At 30.2% G+C, this 12,208-nt stretch overlaps 1 protein-coding gene across 1 annotated transcript in view; it reads left to right on the top strand.

Annotated features, from left to right (window-relative positions):
• The first annotated feature begins 1,523 nt into the window (after window positions 1-1,523).
• LOC143080083 (uncharacterized) overlaps window positions 1,524-12,208 on the top strand; it is a 45,116-nt gene continuing 34,431 nt past the window's right edge. The window contains exon 1 of the mRNA XM_076255759.1: window positions 1,524-1,657. Within this exon, the coding sequence (XP_076111874.1) occupies window positions 1,609-1,657 (49 nt within the window). The 5' untranslated portion in view covers window positions 1,524-1,608. The remainder of the gene's footprint in view (window positions 1,658-12,208) is intronic.

Genomic DNA, 12,208 nt, shown 5'->3' with positions numbered 1-12,208 from the left:
TAACAATGTTAAGGTCACCGGTAATAACGTGGTCAGCAGGATTATATGTGAATTGGGAACTAGCACAAGTGCAATCAGGAAGTTTAGACTTGAAGTCGTCAATATCGAGATTCTGCAAAACGCGTTTGTAATTGAAAATTTTAGTTGCAATAGGTTTGGTATAGGTATATAAAATTATTGGTACAGACTGGTCTTTGAAATAAGGAGGTATTTTCGATTGAACTAATTTATGATGAAGGATATTGCCTAGGTTGACGCCATCGAGACCTTTGTTGGCAAAGGAAAGATTTAGAATAGATCTTTTCTCTTTTTCATCTTTTCCAATGCGAACTGGCTTGAAAAGTCTGTGACTTGCAATATCCGAAATTATAGCTTGAAGTTTGTATTGGTTTGAATGAGGGTTTGTAACAGTGGATTCCAAACATAAATTGAACAGAGAATGAAGTTTTGAAAGGGGTAATGAATATATAACCTACGTCATTTTGGAAATTTAAAAATTGTACAAGCGTTTTTGTGATGGGTTTAGACTGTTTTATTTTATAAATTTCAAGATTGTTATACATGTTATAGTTTAATCAGAGTTGATTGTTATTCCTTTTGCATTATAGTCATACTGATGAAGGATATCTTTTATCTGAAATATTTATAAACAATTACATTAAACGTTTCATTTTTTGTTGTTACCGATTTCGTTTTGTACACTTTTAGACATTTATATATACATGTATATGTAAACACATGGTCTAGATTGCTGGTCATGCGGCTACGAGATTGGTGCTGTAGTGTCACACAGGTGTGAGTTCAAATCCCGTTTAGGGACAGAAATGTGTCAGCATAAAAATCTAATTCTAACACTGTGAGGTGTCATTTGCAGACCAATATAGATGTGAGTATTAACTCGGCAACTCAAACACACTGAAATCCAGAGGGCATATAAACTGTATGGTTGTCACTTGTTTAGACTTGTATATAGATATAGGAAGATGTGGTGGGAGTGCCAATGAGACAACTCTCCATCCAAATAACAATTTATAAAAGTAAACCATTATAGGTCATTGTACGGCATTCAACATGGAGCCTTGGCTCACGCCGAACAAAAAGCTATAAGGGCCCCTAAACTACTAGTGTCAAACCATGCAAACGGGAAAATCAACAGGTCTAATCTATATAAAAAACGAGAAACGAAAAACACGTATAGATTAGATAAACAAACGACAACTACTGTACATCTGATTCCTGACTTAGTATGTATGATATACTATGTATGAGTTTTATGTATGATATACTTATTTCTATTTACTGTATAATGAATTGAATCATTATTCCATATGGTATATGCAAATTGTTAAGTAAGATTGCGGACAAATAAACATATTGTGTGTAAAACATTAAAATATAACATCTCTACACGCTTTAAACACATGTCTTATGTCTATTTCTAGATTTGCCTTCCGTGACAAGGTAACACTTAGACTATGGAAGTTATATCTTTATATATCGGATGCATGTGGTCGTGTAAATATAATTACGTAGGTTTACCCTGTATGCTTCGTTAATCATGACAATGTACTTAGAAGTATAAGCAATATACATCCTTTTCATTTTAAAATGGAATATTTGTTTTTGTTGGTAATAATCTATATGGTACTGATGCACGGTAAGTATTTCATATATTTACAAATGCATTTATTTCCCCATGAATACATTTAGTTTAGTCTATTGATAAAGTTTACAGTCCATCAACCGTTATATTTCTTTGTTACAGACCTTAAAATTACAAAAAAAAATTACGGATCTATTGAATTAAATGGTCGTAAGGATAGTCATTTATGTTTCAGTTTAAAATTTTCAGGTTAATAGAACGATGTCGAAACTCGATTCTAGTCTTTTAAAAAGTTTAAAATATCGATCATTCTATACATGTGTACGAGTTTAAATGCAACTTTAACAAAACATGTCATAGGACATTCATAGATTTTCTTGCTATGTTGAAGACTGATTAGTGACTTTCTGCTGTTTTCTGCTCTTTGGTCAATCGGTTCTCTTTGGCACATTTCCCTTTTCCCTTTTCCATTTTCTCCCTTTAAAACATGTGCATGAAATTGTATCCCATTTTACTAATAAAAGTCACTAGGAGATTCTTTTGTAATGCGTGCATGTATTGTACAGTATTTTGGTTATTCAAATAATCATAGATGCTATTTAAAAATAGATTCTCTGAATTCGACAGATCCATGAATATCATTATTATTTTTGAAACAAAATGTCAAATCAGTGTATCTTATCTTCGCTAGCCAAGGGTTGCGATCCAAGAACCTTCTCTCCTACGGTAAAATATAAAGGCTATAAAAATATAAAAATATGTAGGATACGCGGCCGGGTGGTCGGGCGGCTACCAAAAGTGTCCGTTCATTAAAATGGAAACGCTTTGACGAAATCCTTCAAATCTAGATATGCTGTTTCCTGTGACTAAATTAAGATCAAGTTCAATTTCCACGTGTTCTTGATTTGAAAACCTTTCAGTAGCAAAAGTGATTGTTCTATGACTTTTTCAGTTTGAGGTATATCCCTTTGAAAATAAATGGTGTAAATGATAAGTATATGAATAGATAGTCTATTTCTGACTTATAATTCATGTGTTGTTACAAATTTCGGTGTTGCTTTTTTAATTTGTTAAAGTTGTGTGTTTTAAAGGTAGATGTCACAGATGTTTTTTGTTTCTTTTTAAATTTGTTTTGTGTGTGTGAATGTTTAATTCTTACTTGCTATCATGTGATTTGGTCTAGATTTGCAAACATAATTTTCAGTAGATAATAATCGATGTTTATTCTTCCTGTTAAACCATACCAAATTTATATAGTAGATTTTTACCAGAACTATATATACTCATTTGTACATGTTTTTGAATTAGGACAATGTAATATGTTTCACCTTTTGTCAAAATAACAAACATGCGGTAATTATCAACTAACAAAACTATAATCGGAGTGACAGATTTATCTTTGATTTTATACCCAGTTTTCATTTTGGTCAAAAATCAAACTGAAACATAAATTGAACACATATATAGCTTTCAAAAGCTGAGTCTAAACATGTATTTAATTTTTGGATTTAAGGGTCTCGTTTCAAATTGTTCTAAATCAGGGTTCAAAATTAAACTTTGTTTGATTTCAACAAAAATATAATTTATGGGGTGCTTTGAAATGCTGAATCTACCCATGTATTTAGAGATTTTGGATTTTTTGCTCCTTTATCTAAGTGGTAAATATTGAGGTTCAAATGTTTTGTTTGATTTCATCATCAATTGAATACTTGTTTTTTATATGCTAATTCTAACACTGTACTTAGATTTTGGGTATTGAACCATAATAGGAAAATGTCCAATTTCAATATTTCAGGTCTCAAAACCTATGTTATGTAAAATATTTAATCACAATCCGAACTCAGAGCTGTTTTAAGCTTAAATGTTGCGTCTTTACTTGCTCAACTGTTCAGTGTTCGACCTCCAGCACTTTTTTGATATAATGCAGCTAGTTAAAACTACAACCAATCATTACATCATGTATCCGATAATCTATATCAATCAAACGAGGGTGGAAAGGAGGATGATTGTACATGTATCGTTACTCATGCCTATCAAAGATATAGAGGAGCTATACCATACAGAAATGTTTGAATGTTGTTCAGTGGTTGTCGTTTGTTGATGCGGTTTAAAAGTGTACCTCGTATCTTGTTTTTATATAAATTAGACCGTTGGTTTTCCTGTTTGTATGGTTTTACATTAGTCGTTTTTGGTGCTGTTAGGTGACAGTCCATGCTCTGTGTTAGAGGCCTTACTTTGACCTATAATAAATATACCTTTTACAAATTCTGACGTTGGATTGATAGTTGTCTAATTGGCACTCAAACCCCCTTCTTCTAATATCTATATAAGCTTTGAAATGTTGACGCCTGTAACATAACAAATAATGGTCTTTCGCAGTTATTTACGTCCAAAACAAATCTCCGATATACATTTTTGTTTAAAACATGTTCATCCAAGCAACCACCAAAATTTAGCCTTATAAAGTAAAGATTCCGTGATCTACCAATAATATCGTGTTTTTGCGGCCAATACTAGACTGTAGCAATGGAAAGTATCAAAGGTGCAATTTAACACACAAAAAATCTTGAATAATTAATCGTCCTTAACCTAATATTGGCATATATTGCAGACTCCGTTTGAAATTGAAAGTAACTTTAAGTTAAGTTACTTCTATATAGGAAATTTGGCTTTCACTTTCGGCTATGAGATCCGAACACGTGTTCTTCCTGTTATGGGTTGGTTCAGCTTTACCCTACACAATATGAGTACTTGACAAAAATATTGAAATTTTACTATTAGCAAAGTGAAAAAAATCAATAAATCCGTTATTTTAGGCAAATAGGAGGATATCATACCTAAGTCTGCCATTTTGTTTTCTTGGGATGTGCCCATTACTTCATTTAGACAAAGGTGTTGTCATCAAGGCCAGCACTCACAAAACAATATTTTATTAAATTATTTCAACTTCGCGTGATAATGTCATAGGATTTTGTCCCCTTTTCAATCAATTCTGTATAACATGGTATCACATTTTGAGTGTATTTCAAGGTTATGAATGCGTTTGTACTTTTTTAATGACTTTTATGTTAACTTGTGATCATAATTTCAACAGTGTTCTTCAACAATATACGATACAGTTAATACGACAATTTGATATGGTTTTTCCTTGTGGTAATTTTCAAATAAGTGTCCATTAAATCATATTGATATAGATAAATTCACCTGTATATAACGTCCTTGAAATAAAGCATCTAACAAGAGTATCATAATGTTTAAAATTTTGGCTGGGCGTCTGATGATCGGAAGCCTTAGAAAAGTCCGTGAAACATATATGTGTTAAAATAAATACGGAGTTGAATAAATAACATATTTATGAATAAGTATGTGGAATTCCTACTTTAATGTAGTTAAAAAAATATGAACTAGTTTAATAACATAAAACATATTTGTACATTTGTATATACATATATATATTTAACTAAACCCCTGGTCATCAGCTATATATAACTATAATATAAATAGTTATCCCACACTATTTGAACTATTTCAATGATAAATGCTACAAGGACAACAAATACAGGTGTCGTTATAATTTAACCATTTTATTGATTGTGGCGCGGGCTCTGTTATTTTATAAATATTGTGCATCCTCTTCGTTATCGACATGAGCATATGATCCGTGTTCCATTTAATCTGAGGACAGTACTGATTCAGCAAGCATGTGCTATTATTTCTGATCTTTAATATCTTTAATGTGTCGAAAAATTATTTAATGTAAACAGGATTTACCTTATTTCATAAACTTCGTTGAGTATACAATTTTATTTTGTTATGATTTCTACTGATCTATTGTATGCTGTCGTGTATATATATTGCACATGTCAAACCATTCATTTTAGAATGCACAATACCTCTACAATATAAATTAGATTAATAGCGTGATGATACATGTATATAATTTTGTTTTAAGTTAATGAATCACACGTAATGAAATCTATGAAAAAACAATATATTTCATGTCGCTACTTATGAATGGTTGATAATTCTTACAGACATAACTTAAACACATGCCGACATGCATGGTTGAACCTGTGAACAAACATGACCATATATTTGGCTTGTAAACAATTAACAATTTTGCTTACAATATTCTGTATTTGTTATATAAGTATTGTTTCAAAACATCTAAAATTGATTTAATTGTGACTTATTTGATACTTTATAATAAATCTACTTGTTTCTAAGATTATCTTACTGTTATTGTTGTTAAAAAAAAAATCATTTCAATAGTATCTGAAATTTTTTCAGTAAAAATTTCAAAATGTTGTTTTTTTGTCTTCTTTAATGCTTTATATGATAAAAATGATATTATTGTTAGTTTATAACAAATATCAAAGTATGTTGGATTTCAGTTTTGTGTCCTGTTATTAAATTGTCAAGACTGATACTGGTTTAGTCTATACCAAGGGAGCTCATTGATTTCACTACTATTTTTAGAAAGTATGTATTAAATGAGCAATTGACAAAAAATGTTTATTGTCATCTTTTTCTTTACAATGCTTATATAAGTTGTTCTCAGTAATTTTCACTTTTTTATTAGTTCATTACATGGTGGAATGTAGTGAATAAGTTTTATTTGAATATTTTCAAATATTTATCAGTGAGATATTGAAAAGTAAAAACAAAATTATCTTAGTTTTTGTCAAAAAAAAAATTCCCACATAAAAAACTGTTTTTTATGACTTTCTTTTAAATTTGACATTTTAGAAAGTTCTCTTGTACTCATGAAGTGAGTTATTGTCTTGTACATAATCCAATTTTGTTTATATCTAAGTTTAGATAGGATAATACTTTCAGAGATTTTACCCTGCCCATCAATGATATCATTCATAGTAATAATATCGCTTTTTCCTCTATCCTACGAGTTATTTTCTGTTAAACCTGATATTATCATTTTCCGGTTTTTTTGGAAATTTGTGTTTCATCCTTTTACACTAATCTAATTTTTGATTAGTTGCTGGTAAATGTCTTGTACATATTGTAACTTGTTATTATCGATGTCTTTAATATCCGTCTTAATTCATTAAAAATACAAGAGGAGTTTTTTCCAAATTTGTTGAAATGATTTTTGGAATGATTATCTAATTACCATTTTTATCTTCACTTAATTTTAGAATCCAACTGATATGCAGTGATACTATGTAAGAATCAATATCTGTCATCTTAAGGTAGCACAATACAAAGATTTTATAACTCCAACTCCCAAGTTTTAACATGCTGTAACTTTCTTAATAATGCTTGAAAATTTATAAAAGTGGTAGTTTTGGATAGCTAACAGATTACTCTTTCAAATTAATACAATGTTAGTATTATGCAACAATTATGTAACCAATTATAATGTTAACTGAGTCTAAAATATTTTTCACCAAATTTCCACTTTCAAATGAAATTAGCTTCTGCATGTGTATCCCTAGAGGGTTGATTTTATTATATGTTGTTCCTATGGCCATTATCTACAAAAGAGTGTCTCAGATTTCAGATAGAATGTATAGAACAAATTTTACACCTAATTAAACATTTTCTTCTTTTATTTGGTTAGGATGTTTACACTAATTAGAGATTTATGAGAGAATGGAACACCATAGAGACAATCTGAGACACCCTTTTGAAGCCCATGAAGTGTTGATTAAGATTTGGTTAAAATTTTCTGTATAGTTAAAGAGATGCTAGAGCTAAATTCATTCAAGTGAACCTACCCATATTTTGCCACTAACTGCATAATAATTGATTACATAATAATTGCATAATAAAAATATTGCATTCATTTAAAAGATTGATCTTTTATCTATCTATATATACCTCTTTTATTATTTTCTATGCATTCATAAGAAAGTTACAGCATTTCAAAGGTTAGTGATTGGAAGTAAAAAAATCTTTGTATTGTGCTACCTTAAGTCCATCTTAGTTTGATCTCGAAATTAATAATTAATGTTTTCAAAATCACATTTAAAACAACAGAAACATGTTGGTTGAACTCACACTATATCTCATATTTGCATTCCCGTTTTGAAATCTTTTACGTAATTAAATCTCATCTGATGAAAATTGAATTTCCGTTAGTGAACACAGAATTTAACGCTTAAAAGTTTTATCAAAGTAGATTTCAAATCAAAACACAACAAGGTATACTCCAGAATTATTTCTAATTTAACATGTACATTTTCATATGAAATCCATACAAAACATTCTGAATACGTTATTTCCTCCTTGATAATTTCATGACAATAGATTCTTGAAAAAACAAGTCACGTTTTAAGAAGCGAATTACTGTCAAAAGGCATCTGATAAGTAGATTTAAGTATGGCTCCACCTTAGAATCATGCAGAGGGCGATACAGTGATAGTTGTCAAATTGACTTGTTTGGGCTTCATATGTTCTATTTTGATAAAAAACTAAAGAAAATAACAATTACACATGTGTTGTACATTTGGTTGCTATGGTTACGATGGCACCATAACAACCCTTTAATTTCAGTCCTAAAGGTTGCATTTCTGTAAATATTGACAATGCAATTTCCCATAGGAACTCCTGTTACGGCTAAAACTGTACCACTTTTACTATGAAGTTTTGAAAAAAATCTTATCCTAGAATTGAAAGTTCATATGCACCACGTGTTTATTTACTGGTAACATTCCCAAGTTCTGTCTCTGCGATATGGAACACAGAGAGCATAACCGGGAACCAGTATGTAAACAAAATTAATTTTCTATGAATATTCAATTTCTCCCCAAAAGAGGCGTGTTTTGAGCAACAGCTGTATTTACAAAGTGCAACCTATAATCTTTAAAATTTCTGTTTTTCATCACAGATTGTTTTATCAACTGCTAATTAATTTCAATAAAACAAATACATGTTATCATCATGATCATAGTTCCACATTTGTTCTAAAATTAAAGTTGATAAACAGAAGTTGCAACTATGGCAACTCTTGGTTCCATGGCAACCGATTGTTGCAGTTTTTCATTTTCTTAAAAGGAGTGAAAATTACGTTTTTCAAATTCTTCCAAGAGCAGGGTCCTATGGATAACATGTTTGTTTGCATTTATTCATTGGACCTTTGTCTATAACATATCAAAAATAATCGTTTGTAGCCTCCTTTAGATTTTTCAGAAATTTTTTTTTTTTGTCTCATTTTTTTTGGTATTCTTTTTCTTACAATAAGCTAAATTGTTTTCATGTACATTTATAGCACAATTCATTTGATTGTGTCTTTTAAGCATGTATAACACATAAATATTGAAACAAAGTAAAGAAAACAGTTACCTATTTATCATTATCATCAAACAATGTCAAATCAAACTACCAGTTCCCATGGAAACAGAACACACAGATTTTAAAAATTACACATTTTTGATAAATGTATGCTTTATAATGATAAAATTTTAATCAAGCATTTTTTTTTTAAAATTTTCTCCATGTAATACATACATTGTAACATCAAATTATTCAAAATAATGAAAAGACGGAAATTTGGTCGTCATAGAGACAAATGCCTAGATTTACAAAATCTTCGATTAAAATCACTTAAACAATATTTGCTCAAACTATCATTTTCTGTACAAAATCATTGTAAGGAATAAAAATATTAAATATTGATGCTATACTTAAATCTTTCATACAACCCTTTGAAGATATTTGTCCACCCCCCTCCTCCTGGATGTTAACTCTGACGATTAAGCTCTATATTTAATCAATGAAAGCTTTTCAGATATGTTTGTAGTGCAAGAACTAATCTTTAAATCATTAAAAAATGAACTTATTCCTTAATTTTTGTCTAGAGAATTCAATGTGTAATTTGGACAAGAAAAGGGGGTATAAACCCTATCAATATTGTAGTAATGGTTCAAGATAAAGCTCAACACTGTTTCTAAAAAGGACAACCAATTAGTTGCTCTATAGGATCAGAATACACATGTATCTCATCAACTAAACATTTTTAAAGGTCCATGACAATGACCCATTGCGGTCAAGGTCAGACAGACATGTACACCTAACAATTGTTCACTTCGAATTCAGTACACTAAAGTAGTTTTATCTTGTTTTGCTTATGATAATTGAAAAACATACCAAAACACAAAACTTAGCATTTACCAATGAATAATGAAAATGAGGTCAAGAGCAGATCAAACTACCTGGTAGGTATATTTTTTATGGTTTTGTTTAAACATGGAAATGTTGTCAAGGAAAAGGGACACCTGACAGAAGGAAACTTCTTAGCATAAGGTATCTGCAAAAAAGATTTGAAGCACCCATGTCTTCTCCACTCTAAAATATAAAAATTTATACAAATAGATTACACTTCTGCAGCCAGATAGTAGTCAGTAAATCTTTAAGTCTCCCATATATAGAGCTCTTTTTTCACAGGCAATACAAAAATCAGTTAGCATTATTTTCTTTATAATTCTATAAAAATTTAGTTTTTACAAATAGTCAATCAAGTCTTTTCCTTTAAGGATGCAGACACACATAAGCCAATTCTGTCCCTTCTAAACAAACCACTTGAAGGATTAGGGCAAAAATTGTATGGCCTAGTCCTAATGTCAGATCAAAACTTCTTCAGGCTATAATTCACCCAAAAGGGTAGTATGTCCACTGTCTTATTGATATCTTATAAAATGCTGCTTCCAAGACATTATACATGTAATATGTGACTGTGATAGTTCTATGTCTGTTATATAACTCAAAATGTAGCTCCTCTAGAAAATCTACAAAACAGAAATGAAAATATTATAATACATGAAAATTAGCTGAAGGACGCCTCCGGGTGCGGGAATTTATCGCTACATTGAAGACCTGTTGGTGACCTTCTGCTGCTTATTTTTTTCTATGGTCGAGTTGTTGTATCTTTGACACATTCCCTTTTTCCATTCTCAATTTTAAATTAATAATGGTACATGTATGATCATGTTTAAATTAATTGTAAGAATAAAAATCACAGGAATCAAATGTCATACTTATAAACGCCTGTTTACTCAACAAGCATGTGACATCAAAACTTGAAACCGTTAAATTTTGTTTAATTGCTTTGGTAGAGGAAAAAGTGAAAGTAGACAATCAGCATAAATAGTAAACATATTTTTCTATGTTTATCTGATCCAAGTTTTCAAAAAAAAAATTGAGTCTTTAAAGTGTTGTTGTAATATATGTATTAGTATTTTAAGTTCTGCTAAGTTTAAGTTTTCATTTATTGACAAACCTGTGTACCTGTGTACCCGGATACAGTGATTTTCACTATTTCATGAGACTCTATCCAAAGTTACAAGCACATTGATTCAACTTATACATATATGATATAGAGTTACAAATGATATATATACATTTATATATTGGTCAAAGTTTCATATCAATGAAATTGAACGTTTTCCGCCTAGTTGAAATCTAATGTACTTTTACAATGTGTGTATAGAAATCAAAAGGATCAGTACTAGTTCAGTTGAAAAAAAAGACTTTAAAAATATGAACAAGAGAACAAAAGTGGCACAATCTACTAACAGTTCTCTTCTTGTTTTGACAACTTAGTTGTCTGATATAAGAATATCTTTAAAACATATTGTCTATTGGTTAATTACCATGTATACAATGTATCACTTTCTTCATGGTTTAAATTTCTGCTTTAGTAACTTTAAATGACACTGGATGACTTGTAATAGGTACCTTAAAAACAGATTAATAATAAATATTCATATGTTTTTTTAAATTAAGCTAAACAAAAAATAAATAAATATAGAATATGGAGTTTAGTATGGCTTTCATTATCACTGAACTAATATATATATGTGTTTAGGGGCCAGTTAAGGGACACATCTGGGTGCGGGAATTTCTCACTGCATTGAAGACCTACTGGTGACCTTCTGTCTGTTCCATCATGTGTCTTTGGTTGGGTTGTTGTCTCTTTGACACATTCCCCATTTCCATTCTCAATTTTAACCTTCATACCTTTTTGTCAAAACACATTTTTGTATATATATTGGCTGAATTAGGAATAGGAAAAAAAGTGAAATACAAATGCAATTCCAAGATTCCTAAAAGTGAGTCTGGCAACAGTAATTATAAAGAGTAATATAGAGTCAGTGATGTCCACTGTGATAGATAACAAACAAAGTCAAAATAATGTATGTATAATTTCAGTTGCTCACTATGACATATTAAGAAAAATAGTTTCACAATGCAGAGACATCATGACATAGTAATCAAGATATTGAAGATTTCTGAAAGATTCATACAATCCAAGTCCTGGTCTTTCATTGTCTTTGTGTAGTTGCATCCATAAATTACCAATATACAACTACATGTAAATGGCAAACAAAAATTAATACATATTAAAAACCAATTGTTCAGAGAACAATTGAAGGTCTTTCCATCAAAACAATGTATTTTGATATGAAAAGTTGTGAAACTAAGTTTAAAATGTCATTTCAATCGTCAAATGATAGCTCCAAGTAAGCTGATTCCAAAAATATATTGTTTCCATACATTTTTTTTAAATAAGGGAGATAATTTGTTACTTCCGGTTTGAAAAATGTTACTTCCGATTATATTTGAATATTTACTTGACACTGATTC

Source organism: Mytilus galloprovincialis, chromosome 6, assembly GCF_965363235.1.
Source record: "Mytilus galloprovincialis chromosome 6, xbMytGall1.hap1.1, whole genome shotgun sequence".
Lineage (NCBI taxonomy): Eukaryota > Metazoa > Mollusca > Bivalvia > Mytilida > Mytilidae > Mytilus > Mytilus galloprovincialis.
The sequence above is the reverse complement of the archived record's forward strand: the minus strand, read 5'-3'. Positions and strand labels throughout refer to the sequence as shown.